Source organism: Diadema antillarum, unplaced genomic scaffold (assembly GCF_040938485.1).
Source record: "Diadema antillarum isolate AM-2024a unplaced genomic scaffold, OU_Dant_1.0 seq00000799_RagTag, whole genome shotgun sequence".
NCBI classification, from domain to species: Eukaryota; Metazoa; Echinodermata; class Echinoidea; order Diadematoida; family Diadematidae; genus Diadema; species Diadema antillarum.
The window spans coordinates 1,227,881-1,245,708 of record NW_027271683.1 but is presented as its reverse complement, the minus strand read 5'-3'; the positions used below and the strand labels follow the sequence as shown (position 1 = coordinate 1,245,708).

Genomic DNA, 17,828 nt, shown 5'->3' with positions numbered 1-17,828 from the left:
ATCTTGCTTTATGTTTGACTGATTTTCACGTGTTTTAGATACTTTTGGATGATGTTTCATTCGGTTATTTCTATAGTATGCCTATACGTAAGTGCCTTAAGCATGAATGTTTTTTTATTTTGTGTGTGTGTGTGCGTCTGTTTATGTTCATGTTTTTCGTGCATTGTCTGCACAGTGGTGTCATTAATTTATGAAATAAAATATTAGAAAATTCACCACACACAAATACAAAACATACTAATCGACTCATCATCATCGGAACATGAAGACACATCGTTCCTGCGAAACGTGCAAGTTCAGTAGAAAATCTTTTGTCGTTAACAAGAAAGATTTTATGGTAAGTTTCCAATAAAGGAATTTTGAATAATTTGACGCTGTTTATACATTTCTGGACAGAAACATATCAAACAGCCAGCAACATACGCACAATAGAGGAAAGACAGGAGGATCAAATCATTACTATCTGAGAATTTAACAATTCAAAGTATAATGGTGAAAATTGTCACTTTACATATTACGTAAGTTTTTAGAATTGGAAATATTATCAGCAGAAGTAAAAAATAAGTACAACGTTGTTAACTGGATAAAACAACAATAGATAACGATGTAAAACAACAATCCGTAAACTCTTTGTGATCACCGTCACCGCGCGGGCGTTGAACGTGTATTGTCAATGGGGGTAGGGGTGACGCGGTGCGCTCCCCCCCCCCCCCTTGAATGCGTACAACTAAATGACATCGTTCGTGTTGCACAACGATAGACAGGACGTTTGACATCGATTACTGACTGTGCTTTGTGGTTTCATTGGAATCTTCAGCATTTTTCCTGTATTTTGAGTGGGATTTCACAGAATTTCAGTGATATCGTGTGATTCAAATATGGGTAAACATTAACTTGTTAACTACTGACGAGGTGCGGGTCACTCAACTATACTTATGCTGCTAGGGACCTTTTCACTACATCTACATTGTTGTGTAGATCTCTTCTATCTTTTTAAGAAAATGTGTTTTCCTGGGTTATTTATAGTCTGAAAGTACTCAAAGTAAAACTAAAAATTCATGACAAATATGACAATCGACACAAATGAGTAATATATTATTATCAGGGATTATCAAAATAATAAGTCACATATCTATTTAGAGATTCCCTGCTTTCTATGCCCCCTCCTTGTTATTTAAATGTAGTACATAATCTTGGTGTTTATAATTGTGGAGGGTTCGCGTTACTGATGAGAAGGTTTCTGATGGGGAACATTTTGTAAAAGTACACTACGTCAACTGGCCATCCAAGTATGATGAATGGATTGAATCGTCAGATATTGTAGAAATGACTATTGAAATCGAGACAGAAGATGCTTTCACATTATTCAAATTATGCATACCATCAAAGTCACGATCAAAGAAGAACTACACTGTCGTCGACAGAGTGACGAAAATGTTCAAATACTTGTTCCTGTACAGAAGTCAACGTTTGACATGTTTAAGAAACATGGAGGTTTATCCTCAAAATCACACACACGCACTGTCTTCAAGATTGAGAACGAAGCATCATTGGACTCAATTCTCGGCAAGTTATGGAATAGGCGCATCGTGAATAAACACCAAGATTTCGCATTCATCCACATATCAAAGCTTCGTTTCTGGCTACGGGAGAAGAGGCCCCTGTACGAGTACAAAATGGATGGGAAGAAATTATCTCTACATAGAGGTTATGTTTGTGTCTTAACATTTGTTGAATGTGTTGGAAATGAATGTGCCCTTGAATATGTAACATCTAACTAGTTTGACTATTTACAATGTAAGTGTGTACTTCAGTTCCTTTTGGAATTTGTTTTGATTCAAGATGATGGTAGAAAAAAAAAACTGTACATAGAGGTATATATTAATGTCACAATATTTGTGAAAGGTGTCGAAAATTATTATGTATGCTCTCTACTACGATGAACTGAACTAGTTTAGTCATTTGCATTCAGCCTCTCTTTGAATTTATTTCAATTTCTAATTACAGTAGTTGAGAAACTATGTACAGTATGTATACAGTGTAGGTTTGTATCGTAGCATTTGTGAAAAGTAGATTGAACCAGTTCGGCCACGCATCTCTTTCAGTACCTCTTAAAACTTGACTAATTCAAACTGAGAGGAGAAATGTTTGTGCCGTAACTTATTTGTGACAGGTGTTCCAAATATGCATGCTCTCTACCAAGGTAAATTGAACCAGTTCAAAATGATATCGGTCTCTTTTAGAATTTGATTTAGTTCAAAATGAGTGAAACATATAAACAAGTGGTCGTAAATAAATTGAAGCTATTCAATATGATATTTTACAGAGTCTGGAAATGGCTTGTTAATGTAATTTACTTCGGATTATTTTTCAGATTTGGTTCATGTTTGCATATTTCTGATCTGGCAAAAAAGGCAGACTTATAAATTTCAATTTTTTCCAAGTTACAAAACAGTATGCCATAGGGAATAAAATTCAGAAAGCCTGACCCATTATATTGCAATGCACATGCAATGCGTTAAGAAATTTTAGCGAACATTTCAGGTTTTCATATGTCTTTGTATACTAGTAGGCTCAAAATTGTATTTACATGAATGAGCAGAAACTACATAACAATTGCTCTTTTTGATATAATTAATGACTATATTTGTAAAATCATAATACCGTAGCATTACAATTGTTGATTTGAATCTGATTTAATATCTGTATTTGCGTATTTTTAATACCTCTATACACTATTACAGAAAGTACAATCTTTTGTAAAGCTGAGGTTTAACATTTTAATTCTATTGGTGCCCATCACATAACGGAAGTGGCAATCATTTTCGTATCCTTGAAATTAATTTTGGTATGTAACTTGTGTACTTGCATGTTATTAATAACTTGTTCCACTACCACCTGAAACATGCCTCTTCTCTCTTCTTCGCGATTCCATATCACATATCATATATCATATATTTTCTTCACTTCGGCAGCTTGTACGGTTCCTGTTCCAAAATGTTCAGTTGGTGCTATTCCTGCTGCATCACACCCAGATGGTACTGCTCCTGTTACAACAAAGCCAGTTGGTAGTCTGCCTGGTTCACGGAGCCAGTTAGATATATGGACACATTTATTAGGTCACCCAAACGGTGATGGAAACACTTAAGAATAAGGGTCTGCTGAGGATCTACCGTCGACAATCACTAAGGGCAAGTTCGCTTCTGAAATGAATGCTTTTTCAAGAAACGGGTAAGGGAGGGGGTAGGCGGGGAAGGAACTGTTACCCTTAGTATGACAGGACAATACCAAAGAGCACCGTATGTCTTCTCGCTGAGACAAAAATATCTACTACATTTGAAGACATACTACTTGACAGACCTGCGGCAGCAGTTTGGTGAAAGAACAATAACAAACGAATACATGGACTCTTTACCATCAAGTTGTCAGGTTGTGAAGAGGCGCAAGAAGACCCTAACATTGCCTTTCACGCCATAACGGCCCGCTCTGCGACGAACAATGCAATCGACAAGATCGAGGGACAGCTAGAGACCTGTCAACTCTTTTCGAAAAATGAAATAAAGCATGAATTGAATTGAATTGAATATGCCAATACCGTATCCACTGGAAACCCTTGCCTACACGAAGCAAATACGTGACATTAATGAAAGATATTCCAACGAAAGGGCTAGCTAAGAAAAACAATGAACACATGGCTTACCCAAGAGGAGCTATTATATTGGGCAGTGAGAAGGACATGATATTCTTCCGGCTACGGTCAAGATATTCAATAACGCTTCAAACGGGTATGACGTGGGAATCGAAGTTTTTCTCACTCAGAAAAAGGGTCACACAGAGTCTATCAAGATGGTTAAAATTGTTTTATAAATTCATTTATTTGTTTAATACTGCATTATTATTATTATTTTTTTGTTTGGGGGGGGGGGGGGAGGCGGGAGATGGCATGAAAATATCTTTCACAAAGGCAAGTGGACGACAGAACAAACTTCAGAATGCCTTTGTGAAGCACTTCGCTGCTTATTACTTGAAGACAGCCGTTTGAAAGGACTGTCCCATTCTGGAAAAGGATTCCCTGCATAAGAAGGAAAATTCATAACTTTTGAACGTTTCATCGGATTTCCCTCAAACTTTTACTGATGTGTTCTACTCATATTGCTGCATTCACTCAATCCACCTGTATGTGAAGCTGGGCTTGTCAGTGCCCTAAATATCACCCTTGGCAAAGCTGGAAGAAAGGCAATAGGCCTATAGATCAATACTAATTCGGGAAAAAATATCAATGGAAAAAAAAAGGGAGAGTGGGAATTGTCAAAAGGGCAATCAAATAATGGTGGTGAGGAGTACAAGAACAGAGACGTCAAAACACTCAGAATAAACACGCAGCGGATTTACGGACAGCGGAAACCCTCAGAAAAAAAGAAGGAAAAAGTAGAATTATTTGCTTACATATTACAGGCTGACCCTTTCAGGACAGCTCTAAAGGGAACTACAACCAGTGGTGGATCCAGAGGGGGGCGCAATCGGCGCACGGCCCCCTTTAATTTTCGTTAAAAACAAAGAAAATAAAAAGAAAAAAACTGAAATGAAACCCGAAAGTGGCACCAGAAATATTAGTCACGCCCCCCCCCCCCCTCCCACCTTTACAGAATTCCTGGATCCGCCCCTGCTACAACAAGGACTGGTTTGCTATTGAGAAAGCAAATATCACTCTGGGTAAAGGTCATGGGGGCTTAACATGTAAGACCTGCACTCACATAGTGTACATGGTACTCTGGATGAGCTGAAAGAACACTAATTATAAATGCCATATATCTCATGTGGGAAACAACAGGACCATTTCATCCAATCATTCAGAATGCAGAATAGTCTCTACTTAATAGTCAAGCAAAGTGTTCACACCAAATGAGAGCTAGAAGAGTGTAAGATCTGGTTTAATGGTATCATCAAAACATTGAAGAAGGAAGTGGGGTTAATTAAAAAAAAATACAAAGAATCACTTCACAGGAGGGAGGAACTTCCTTATAACAGAACAAACATTATTGTGGGTAAAGGTCATGTGAGCTAATAAGAACAGCACTCACATGGATGAGCTGAAAAATATATGCATGTCACGCATGCGGGTCAGGGGAACGTTTTTCGGGTGGGGGAGGGGGTAGAGTGCGGGGGGGGGGGGGATTCTACGGTTCCGCGGCCCCTAGCTGTCTCGTGGGTGAAACAACAGTGACTATTCACTCAATGATTCAGAGTGCAAATATCTCTCTTTCAGCTCAATTGATTGCCATTTGTTTGCAAAGGAAACACAACCAACATACAAGGTTGTATCTGCATTGACAGCAGCACATAAATATAAGACTGGAATACAACCACAAGTATATTCTAAATGAACTTAAGCGAGTGACTTGTACCTGCAGAATCCCTTCGTGCGACTGGTATAAATCATGAATAAACAATAAAGTATGCAGCGATGATATCCGACCTGTGTAGTGCATTGTCAGTGAACCCTTTCGTGCAACGTTGCATTCATACCGGCATATGCACCCAATCAATCGCAATTTCAAACCAGGGAGCGTTGTATTGTTTTGTTATTGCATTTTCATCATGAAGTACAGTATGCTTGTGTCCACGATGACGTGTGTTGTACCATAGTCTCATTTCCCCCTTTTTTGTTCTTTTTCTTTCTTTATTTTTTCTTTTTCTTCCTTCTTTCCTTCCTAAGTTAATTTCATGTCAGGTGACATTGGTTTTTTTGACTTTGTGTACGTATTTTTTGAGGGTCCCATACTCTACAAGCTTTGCTATTTAAGTGGGACCCTCCATTTCCATTCTAATCTTTGTATTAGGTATATACCTTAGAAACGAAATTCTGTTGTTACTCGTGACCACTTGTACGTTTTCTTTGAAATTGTTATAAATTTGTTCTGTAAATGTATTGTATATATTTTTTTCTGTTTATTCAATGGAAATGGAAATAAAATAGAAATTGAAATTGAAATTGAAATTGAACTGCTTCAAGAAATATTAGAAGATGCACTAATATGCAGTGCTGAAGGTCTGGGATTATGATAAATGAGATTATCGTATTCTATTATTTTTTTATAACTATCGGAAAGAAAACCTTGCCACCTTTTAGTCATAGAATTATAAAGACAACTAGACCTCAGTGATCAAAAGCATACAAGGGATAAGTAGGAAATGCACGACTTAAAGACTAAACACAATATCTAACTACCCGGTAACTCCTGACTACCCGAGTATAGTTCCTGACTATCCGAGTATAGTTCCTGACTACCCGAGTATAGTTCCTGACTATCCGAGTGTAGTTCCTGACTACCCGAGTATAGTTCCTGACTACCTGAGTGTAGCTCTTGACTTTATCTACCCGAGTATAGTACCCGACATCCATACCATGGTCCTCGACTTGTTCTCACTCCCAATATAGTCAAGAACATACCCGTTTTTGAGACTTAGCCTCTTTATATTTATGACAACTATTAAACTCTGTGCAAAATTACTCTATGGCAATTGTACGAGTAGGAACTACTTGATGTGAAGAATCACGTTGACCTGTTTAATAATTGCAAGAAGATAAAGAATTCAATGGCTGTAGTCAGAAAGCAACCTACTGCTGTATTAAACGTGGGCACTATTCTTTGCCATGGTTTTCTATTACACTGTATTGATTACATGTAAAGCACGCTAGCATAACAAATGCGTCTGTCTTTGGCAGACTGCAATATTGGTATATTACACAGCTCCTGTGTTTGTTCTTATCAGATATTTCACCTCATAGTCACGTAGACGTCAACAAGCACATGTCACATTTTACTCTGTACACAATTGCATACAGGTGACCGTAATTTGATGCACATGTGAGCAAAGTCCACTTTCCTCACTTGCGATAGAAAGGACGAGTGTTAATGAGCTCCACCAATGGATACATCCTTGCTCGACAAGTTGAGTGTTTAATAATAAGAAGTACAGCATTTGTAATGCCCCATCGATCTCAATGGATCTAGTGGCCTATTCTGAGGAGCAGAGGGACATATAAAGAGAATAACATACATTGACATGAATAGTTGTACGTATGAAAGTTAAAGAACAAGGAAGAGATAGAAATATATATACCCGGTAAGCTATTCAACAAATATTCAACCAAAACAAAATGCTATACATATGACTTCAGCTGCATTTTTAAATGTTTCAATGGTTTCTGCTGATCGGTTCCTCAGTGGAAGAGCATTCCAGAGAGATGGGGCTTCAGAAATATAAATATTATGGAGCTGAAGAATGTACTGCTTACCATGTATATGGAGCAGAATTTTAAACTCTATCCTTTTGGATGCTGGTAGCCAGTGAAGATTTTTAACAACTAAGGTAATGCTGGAGAAGCGAGATGTTCCACTGAGGACCCGAGCAGCGGAGTTTTGAGCACGCTGTTTTTGTGTACACATTGTGTAGTGGGAATTGAAAAGTACTATCTATTCATTTACAGTCGTTGATGACTTTTATTGCTCCTTGTTCCTCCAAGTCAACCAGAAGTCGAAATTCCTTTGAAATTCTGTGAATTATGCTGAAACCCTTGAGAGACTCATCGTAGTAATGCGAGGGCACCGCTCGGTTGCCAGGAGCTGTGTTGAATGGATAGAACCCAAACAGGTTGATACTGCGGCAGAACTGGGTGGACGCGGCGAAAGCAGCTAGACCCGAAGACGGTATACGGACAGACGCCAATCTGTATATTAAGAGAAACAATCAGAAATGATGAATCAAGGTGCAATTTGATCCAATACCAGTCTTTAAATAGGGGAAAAAAAACCCGCAAAGCTTGTAGAAGTGTGTTAGTTTTTTTCTGTAAGGAGGCAGGACGCTGTGAGTTACGTTTCCCGCAATACATTTCATCATTACAAGTTTGAATAAAATTCCCCCGAGGAGATTTAGCTCGTAGGGAACACACAAATGTCATGAATGTGATGTGGTGATGGACTTTAGCCAGTGCATTGATATTGTTCTGAGACGCCTGGACAATTACTTATCTTGGAGATAAGAGGGACGTTCTCATGGTTGAGGCTCTGAAGCTTTTGACGTGCACACTTAGCCTTTTTTTTTTCTTAGTGATGTGGAATACACGTTCAAAAGCTAGCACAATATAATGAAAACTGAAAAGTAAAAACCACAAAGAAGTACGTTCAACGAAGTCAATGTACATTTATGTGACTTGGGTTCCTATCCATGCCTATTTTTATTTATTTATCTATTTATCTATCTATCTACCTATCTATCTGTCCACACGTGTTGATATCTATGTATTATGGTATGGTTATCTATCTACAATATATCATCATGCTAATTGATCTAACAACGATCAATTATGTCAATAGAGGACCACACCCACAGGTGTAGAAAGTATGTTGTGATGGTGTTAAAAAGTGTTCACCTGGCACTTCGTGGTGTTAATATGACACTGTAGCTGGTGATATTTTTGACACTGTGCTGGTGTTAATTCAACGATGACACCACATGGTGTTGATTTGATATTGCTGGTGTTAATGTCAATGGTATAACACCCGCTCCGCTTCAATAGGAGACAATGACACCAACTGATGTTACTGTGGTGTAAATGTGTTCACATCTTCTTTTATTCTCCCAAAATCAAGTACTTTATCGGAAAATTCTTGACTGTCTTGTTGAAGTTCAATTTCAACAAGAAGAACAGTAACTAAGAAAAAAAAATCAAAAAACAATTTTATATTTTGAAATGACACGTGGAGGTGTTAATCTGACACCACAAATGAGCACCGGAAATTTTAACACCAGCTCGGTGTTTCATATTTAACACCGGACTTTTTGCAGCGGACTGTTATGAATAGAGTTCGATTGAGTTTCATCAAAAGTTGCATCAGAAAAGTAAGTAAATGTAAATGGAAAATGTGAGCGGGCCATCTTTCGAATGTCTTTTTAGGAATTCATTTTCTTCTTTACCGAATGATTTGCAGATATTATTCTAATACACAAGTGTATGCAAATGTATTTACAGGTTTTAGTCAATTACTGTTTACAGTAGTTATATATCTCATACACGTACTTTGATGCTACTGCCATTGGAACCACCGGACTGTACGCTAATCGGAAATTTAGATGGTGGGTCGCCTTGAGGGCGGACATCATGGACTTGAACGCTTGAAACTTCCTGTCATACCGCTTGAGGAACCAGAAAATGCGCCTGTTCTGGAATACATTCATATTCTTCATGAGTTGAGGACACGTGGTTCTTGGCGGTAGTTTTCCAATCCTCCAGGTAGTTGGCACCTTAGTGCAAATAATGAGAGCGCGGATTAGGGACAAGTTCATGGTCATAGCATCTGTTCGAGTCCCGATATCCTCCCTGTACCTCTCCTCGAGTGAGGGGGCGTTGTTCCTAATCACAAAGTCCGCCGCGTCAATGACGTCACCACAGCGACTGTCCAAAAGGATCCCCGAGTTGCCGACGAGGGCGCAACTGCCCTGCATTGGAACGCAGTCTGTTTGGTTGCGTTCTGAAACAAGTTCCGGCGTGCTTTCCATTTTGATACTGCTCAGCGGTACGTCATCACGGAAGATCTGCATGGCAAGACATCGACTGATTCTGGTGGAAACAATTTTCCTGGAGAGTGATAACAATCCACATATTAACGTTTGGGAGTATCAAGAAATATTTCATAAAGAGACTGTACCGTAATGGTTGAGGTGAGGATTGAGCTTGCAACATTTTGTGAGATATTTAGAAACCACTCGATGCAATGTTACAGAGGATACAATTCTAAGGGGAAGCAAAAGTTAATTTGATGAAAATCAGTTCTGAAATGACTGAGATATCTAAAACAAGGAAAATAAAGAGATCCTATCAAAAGACGTGGCCCGTCAATTTCATTAGGATCGCCTTTTTTTTGGATATCTCAGCCATTTCAAGACCAATTTTCATCAAATAAATGTTGAATCCTTCTTGAAATTACATGCTCTCTCATATTTCATAAGATAATTCACATTATGTCACAAAAAAAATAAACCTGATGGTAGGTCTCAATCAAAACTATACGACCCCTTTAAGCGTTTGTTAACAGGAAGTTTGAAAAAGCGGACAATGAAATAAATTTACTGAAATTCATCACCAATCTGGCCGAGATAGCAATTTTCACAAATTCTTTCACTTCTTCGGATGTTTGAGTAACGTCCCGTCACCACAGGTAACTGTTATAAAAACTTCCAAAAGCGACAGAAAAAATTATATCAGTGAGACTTAATTGAATCAAATAATTCTTAAATTTAAGTTTATATTTAGATATATTATAAACTGAACACTGTTTTTAGAATATACTTCATCATGCCAAGCTTGTTTCTTAACATCCAATAATCTCTTAGTCATCGTTGACTTAAATTTTGACAGTGTCATGTCTTGTGCTTGATTTTCCCTAATATCAGTGAAACCCAAACTATCAAGAAGACGTTTTATCTTTTGAAGTCACGACATGCTATGAGTGCCATTAAAAAAAAAACCAAAAAAAAAAAAAAAATGAATAGTTACAATATCCTCTTTGTCATGGACGAGTCTGTACCCGAGTAACAGCCTAAGATTTTCACTGATATGTTCTAATTTGTAACCCCCCCCCCCCCCCCAGGGTGGTATTCTGAAAATCTTCCTAAGATTCTTCCTAAGTTTCTAAGTCAGAAGTGGGGAAGTATCTAGAAAAGACAAAATTCATATTTTGAAATTTCTCTGCTCTGCTCGGAAAAGGCGCCGCGCAGCTGGAAACTGATGACTTAAACAAAAGGCTTCTAAACATTCGGAAATTGCATGCGTGTATGGCCAGGTTACTGGCTTGGCGGGGTCTGCGTCCGCCTCGTGCTTTTCTAAGTTTCCGAAAAATAAATACGAAAGTTGCTATCAAATTGGAACACTTGGCAGGTATTTTACCGTAGCATTCACGGAATTTCTACCCTTGAATTTGACTGAAAATTTTGTCAATACTTTGTGGCACATCTTTCTTAACCAACCTTTATTTGGGCATGATACACACATTTTGTTGTTGTTGTTTTTTGAAACTATGATGTCTCTCAAGGCATCTCCAGACTTCGGAAAACCTCTACAACAGGCGTAAAATCTTTAGAACATTCCACAGTATGGAAAAAAAAGCCACCTCACTCACTATATTGTTCTAAGAAAGCCAATATCTCTGGTCACTTGAAAACCATATTTGTGGGCCAGATATGTGAAAAAGATGCTCACATCCGGCGGAAAGTATGAAATTTTGCACATAGGGGTATTTTGGGGCGCTGATTTCAAAAATTGCCGGATCCAAGAGATCTGGCCATGGGGTCGGCCGCCATTTTGAATTCCAATATGGCCGCCGTCAAAGATCCCTATCTTCAGTTCTGAATGACCCGTGGCACCAAAATTTGGAACATATGAGCGTTTTGACATATTGAATTTGATGACAGATTGATTTAAAGTGTCTGACAAACATCGAATGGCCGCCATTTTGAATTCCAATATGGCCGCCTCGACGAAATATTCAAAATCCCTATCTCGATTTCTAAGTGGTGAGTGACGCTGACATTAGGTGTAAACAAGTATTTTAACATACTGAGTTAAAATATTAAATCGAGATAGGGATTTTGAATATTTCGTCGAGGCGGCCATATTGGAATTCAAAATGGCGGCCATTCGATGTTTGTCAGACACTTTAAATCAATCTGTCATCAAATTCAATATGTCAAAACGCTCATATGTTCCAAATTTTGGTGCCACGGGTCATTCAGAACTGAAGATAGGGATCTTTGAATTTGTTTTGTGATGGCGGCCATATTGGAATTCAAAATGGCGGCCGACCCCGTGGTCAGATCTCTTGGATCCGGCAATATTTGAAATCAGCGCCCCAAAATACCCCAATATGCAAAATTTCATACTTTCCGCCGGATGTGAGCATTTCGACCAATTTTTGTTACATATCTGCCCTACTATATGAGCTGTTACCTAAAGGAAAGCGAAAATTTCGAGCCTATTTCTATGCTCGGCCAAAAATAGTGACGGCTTGAACTACAACTATCCAAGTTGACATTAAACTGAACTGGGTTGGCTCCAGAGAGCAAAGAGGAGAAAGTTTACGCTGTGAGAAACAGAACAAAATGTTATATGTGATAATAATGAAAATAACGAAATAATTCTACTCATGCAACACATAAACTCACTGAAGTTCTGCGTATGCACTCTCATTCGCATTGGTATTCAGAAACAGATGTAGTTCCGCATCCGAAATATGTCCCCCCTTTCCTCCAGTTTCCCTCATTTCAAGGAGCCCATGGATCTGCGTTTCGTTCGCCCAGTGTTTGGACCTACGCAAGATGACGTTTCTGTTCGGCAGTCGGTGCACGTAGGGTTCAGTACTACCAGACCTACAATGATAGAAATGTAGATTTGTGAGAGGTTGTGTACATGACACACCTCAAAATCCTAACGAAAAGAAATGTCGCTATGGCGACTGATATGCCTGTGCCATAATGCATGGTTCTCCTAATAGGTTATAGTACAATGTCTTTACAATGTGTGATGCCAGTTTCACATAATTGGCAAAATATTAAAATGACCATAGGGCTGTCACAAATGTTTTGAATGTTCACATTCCTTGAACTAGGTTTAATTGGATGAATGGCTATATTGTTTAAGAGTGCAGGTATTTGGGATTTGAGGTTTTTTAGTTGACTTTTGACGCTCTTATTAGTTTATGCATTACTTGACCTTTGAACTTTTGACCGTTGATCTTTTCAGCAAGTAACTTCCTAGAGAATGTCTGTTGGGTAATTCATGTGTACATTAAGTAAAAAAGAAATGTAAGAAAAAATGTTAGTCCCGAAGACTTTGTTATAACAGAAGTTACAATTCCATTTCGACAACCTTGTAATATGTCCAATATGGGACTCGTAGCAAATAAAATTCTCTGAGCTGCATGCAGATATTCTGTGCCATCTGTATAACGTAAAGAGATGAAAGCTGGTGTCAATCCATCGTTTTCGTACCTGTGCATTCGCTTCTGCTCACTTTGTCGTGGTCTTGTCTTCTCGAGTGCACCCTCCCTCGAACTTACCGCTTGGAAAAATTGGTGTTCGAGTTTTGATAGTGATTGATTATCGTTGCTCGTCCTGGGTGTGAAATTGATGAGAATAAAACTATGAAATACGCGTTACTTACATTGAGAAAGAAAAACAACAACAAAAACTTGCGTTAAACAAATACATACTGCTACTAAACGTTTTCGACGTGCACTCTTCGGAGTAGAAACCGCACGTATGAAACAAGAAGCGCGAACATAACAATATAAGCACAACGAGCAAACCATGCTTATATTGTTATGTTCGCGCTTCCTGTTTCATACAGGCGGTTTCTACTCCGAAGAGTGCACGTCGAAAACGTTCAGTAGCAGTATATATTTGTTTAACGCAATTTTGAAGTTTTGTACCACCAAACAACAAAAACGGAAAACTTCTCTACGCTCAAATGCGCACAAAGACAAACACAATTCAATTCTAGCACAGACAAAATGAGCTTGGGATATGCATCAAATTCAAATTCGAATCTACACGAAACACTACATAGAGACCCTCTTTGACGCTTCACACATGCCATGAAATGCGGCAGCAAGAGATGAAGATTAGAATGGAAGAATCCATTAACGTATTGAAATATTGCCTCACTAATCTGTTCAGTCAAGGACTACTTTAGTTGTACCCTCGTTTATTTGATGAGTTCAATGGGGAGGAATAAATGAGATCATCATCAACCTATTACTTGACATCCATTATTTATGTACAGGCAACGGACCTTGATTTTAAAATGGTCGCCGCTGGTTTCATTTACATGGAACTTTGCATGAAAGAGAGCACATCATTTTCAAACTGTGTGTCATCGTCACAAGTCTCATGCCGTAAAGTCTTTGCTTGCAGACTACATGAACTAAGGATTTTATCTCTGACGGTATGGTCACTGATAATTAAAGTGAAAACATAAGGGATAAAGAACCCGTTTTGCAACATTTCATATTTGCTTGCAATATATCGAAAGAGTCTACCAAATTCGACAATTCCGCGGGCGTACCAGAACTATTTTTTAAAAAAAATACTTTTAGCGCATACAGGTTAATTAGCGTGGGGTGGCATCCTCCTGTTGCTGGTGTCCCTCTCCTCCTGCCCTTCGCGAGAATTCGTTTTTCCCCTGCCACTGATGGAATAACCATGGTCCTGTTAACACAAGTATGACAAGAAACAAAACAAAAACCAACACATTGAAATGTCGCTATGGCGACTGGTATGCCTCCGCCATCAATGCATGGTTCTGATAATAGGTCTGTAGTACAATGAGTTTCACATAATTAGCAAAATATCAAAATGACAGGTTTGTCACAATGTGTTGAATGTTCACTTTCCATGCACTATAATAGGTTTAATCGGATGGATGGCTATACTGCCTAAGAGCGCAGGTATTTGAGGATTTGAGGTTTTCACTTGCCTTTTTGACCCTTTTTTCATAAGTCTGTGCATAGAATAACTTTCAAGGTATGGAGAAAGCATAATTTTACTATCAAATAGTATATATATTTTCTCATTTTAACTTATCCTTTGACCCTTGACCTCTTTACCTGTGACCCTAAAATTCCAAAGAGAATCGCTGTCAGGTAGAATACGCATAGATATATACCAAGTTTCATAATGATACCTTGAGTCACTTTCGAGATATGGACCAAGAAATGAAATTAAGCACTTTCATTTGACCTTTGGGCAAAAAAATCTTCCCAGTGAATCTCTATTGGTTATACATGCATAGATCAAAATTCAAGAAAAAATCGGCAAGTATTGCATAAATAGGGAAAAGTGAAATTATGAGTTGACCATGACCTTTGACCCATTATCCCCAACTTTCCCTAGATAATTACTGCTAGTCAGTACATGCACATGTACTAATTTCCGTGAAGATACCTTGAACAATTTCCAAAATATGCGTGAAAAAGTGAAATTTTAGCAGTTACTTGACCGCATACCTTTGACCTTAGACCTCATGACTCGAAACACCCTCTGAAGAATCTTTATTTTGTACACCAAGTTTCACGAAAAAACCTTCAGGCATTGCATACATAAGAGGGAAATAATGAAATTTTTAGCATTTTCCCTTGAACTTTTGACCTTGAGCATGTGCACCACAAAATTGATAGGCACAACTTCTTCCACTCATGTATACATACCAAGTCTCATAAGAATACCTCAAACGGATATTTAGTTACGCTGTCCACAAAATTTATTAAGGACGGAAGGACGGACAACCTGACAACATAATGCCTCCGGCGATACTTCGTGGCGGAGGCATAAAAATGGCAACTTAAAACAAACAAACTAGAAAGCAAAACAATACAAGATTCTATAGTGAATGCTTTAGAGTACTCGCGTACTCAGTATGCCAGTTACACAAAAACTGTGGGGGAAAATCACACTGTCGCGTATAGCTATCAGACCTGCCCGCGATGGAACGCTTGCTTCCCACTTTGACGCGCTCTACAAAACGAGAGAAGTAGCATGGTGGCTGGCCTGTCCTATACAGACGTTTGAATAGTGGAGTCTGACTAGTTTGTCAATTGAGTCTATCACCGATATTCGACACTTTGAGGTAGTAACTACCTATTAGTATAGGCTCAACACAGACCTTTGTTTTTTCTTCCCCACAATTTTGTTCACACTTTCCTGCGTATGCAACCATGTATCAAATTGATGAGGTTTGCTAAGTTGTATCTCAGTCTGCATGGATGGTGATGATGTGTGTATACATGACTGTAATTACCACACATTTATAGTACTTTTTACCACTGACCGTGGTTGTAATATGGTTCGCCCTATGTTTGGAAATTACATGAATAATCATTCATACACGCTCATACACACTGTACTTATCCTTTATGATTTTGTAATACATTCACAATGAACTGATATTCAAAAGTTGCTCTTGCAAAACACATCAAGCAATTGGATGCGTTAGTACGAAAACAAAATTACACCACTTTTCCAATGATTTAACGGATTTAGATTATCAAATTAAGTTTTAGATTATTAGATAAATAGCCAGAGACTTGCAGATTTGTGCATTGGAAAAATGATCCAGTATCAAACATAAAACGCATGACGAAATGTTCAATACGACTAAAAAATCCCAAGTGTACTGTCAACAACATACTTCTTTATCATGTTCATATCATAGAAAATTGGCGTATGCGTTTCCGTATGTATTATGCTTCATGCAATATGTATTACATGTCAGTACTTTAGCATTAACTCTATCCTCTATATAAACTACCATCCAAGACTCTGATATTTTGATATGAACCATATCTATCCCTTTTAATTCTATTTCAAAGGAGGCTGTGTTTTTTTCTTTTGTTTTCTGTTGTTGCTTTTTTTTGGTAAGATCCCCAAGACTCTCTCAGAGCGAGAAAGTTATCACCATTAAATGTTCTAAAGGAATCATAATTAATGGGCTTTTTTATGGAATGTATTTTTCACCTACTCAAGCTCCGCGTGATTTTATGGGATATATTACACTTTTGTTTAATTTCGCTCTAATGCTTAAAGGTATATAACTTAAACATGGAGTGGAGTTTGGGTTGATAACTGATAATTTCTGATAACTCACCTTCTGACAAAGCCAAATTCAGCTGGGGACTGATTGTCTTGTACGACGAGATATCCAATGACGCCGAGTGCCGTCAGAATGCACAGGGCCAAAATCAATGTATCCTTTCTTTCCATCCGTTGACTCGCCATCTTGAGAAACCGCTTATAAAGGATAAGTAAATGGGAAGATCAAACCCAACTAGAACTATCACTGCATTTGATTAAATAACTCCACCTAAGCTTGAGAGTTAACTCATTCCACAATATCCTCGTAAGCTATTTTAACGAAAATATGTTGTTACCACGGCAACACATTCCTCAACATTTAATACAGAAGTATTTTTCTCATTCAAAAATCATACTGGGTACGCATGCCATCTCTCAAGTGAAATTCATAAAATTTGAAGGAGCTTAGCCAATTTACAATATTTCTGTATGAATTTCATTACAGAATGTTGTGAGCATGGCAACATATTATTGACGAAAAATGAAGTTCGCAATTCCACATACTATAGCCGTCACTAAATTTCAAGTCAAATACTCAGAAACATTGCAATTTAGCTAATGGTTACCATGGCAACATTTTTACCTTGACAAGAGGATGGGCTTTGCAATAAAAAAGTATACGTTGGTCCTTTGTGAAAAATTCCAGGTAAGATGCTCAAAAAATAGGAAGTTATCTTAGTCTACAATATCTTTTCTTTTGTACAAGTACAGTTTATTTCCATTCAAAGGGTTGTTATGGCAACACATGGTACTACTACAACATAGATGAAAGATGAAGCTTGCACATCTATGATCGAAAGAAGAAATTTACTGCTTGACAAATCTCATATCAAAAGCTGGCGCTCTAACGGTATTCAACCATCGGTCACAGAACCAGTGATCGCACACTGAACAAAAGACGGGGTCACAATACAAGCGTTTTTGCACACTTCTCAGAGCAGGGCAAACCCAGGGGGCTGGCAATGACGGCGGCAACTTCAATAAAAGGACCTAAAGCACGGGAGTACATGGTGTTTATGTATCGTCACAGTGGTCAATATACTGAACCTGCAAAGTATACTACATACATGTATTTAGAAAAAGAAAAAAAAATAATATGACTCTGCATTTAAAAAAAGGTAAAAACTACATGGTCCCCAAAT

The 17,828-nt window shown here is 38.2% G+C and overlaps 1 protein-coding gene across 1 annotated transcript; it reads right to left on the bottom strand.

Annotated features, from left to right (window-relative positions):
* Positions 1-7,482: 7,482 nt before the first annotated feature.
* LOC139739466 (alpha-2,8-sialyltransferase 8B-like) lies at positions 7,483-16,830 on the bottom strand. Its single transcript, XM_071650071.1, has 5 exons — positions 16,700-16,830; positions 14,161-14,265; positions 12,223-12,426; positions 9,083-9,640; positions 7,483-7,732 (listed from the first exon to the last, which is right to left on the bottom strand). Exons 1-5 carry the CDS (start codon positions 16,828-16,830, stop codon positions 7,483-7,485), a joined length of 1,248 nt encoding a protein of 415 aa, XP_071506172.1.
* Positions 16,831-17,828: the final 998 nt, after the last annotated feature.

Bases quoted from the DNA above. Each gene is read 5' to 3' on its own strand.
- LOC139739466 (XM_071650071.1), bottom strand. From the start codon at position 16,830: ATGGCGAGTCAACGGATGGAAAGAAAGGATACATTGATTTTGGCCCTG. The intron at 12,427-14,160 runs GTATGCGCTAAA...CTATCATTGTAG, and splicing joins CACCCCACGCTAATTAACCT to GTCTGGTAGTACTGAACCCT. The intron at 7,733-9,082 runs GTACGTGTATGA...CTTAATATACAG, and splicing joins CCAATGGCAGTAGCATCAAA to ATTGGCGTCTGTCCGTATAC.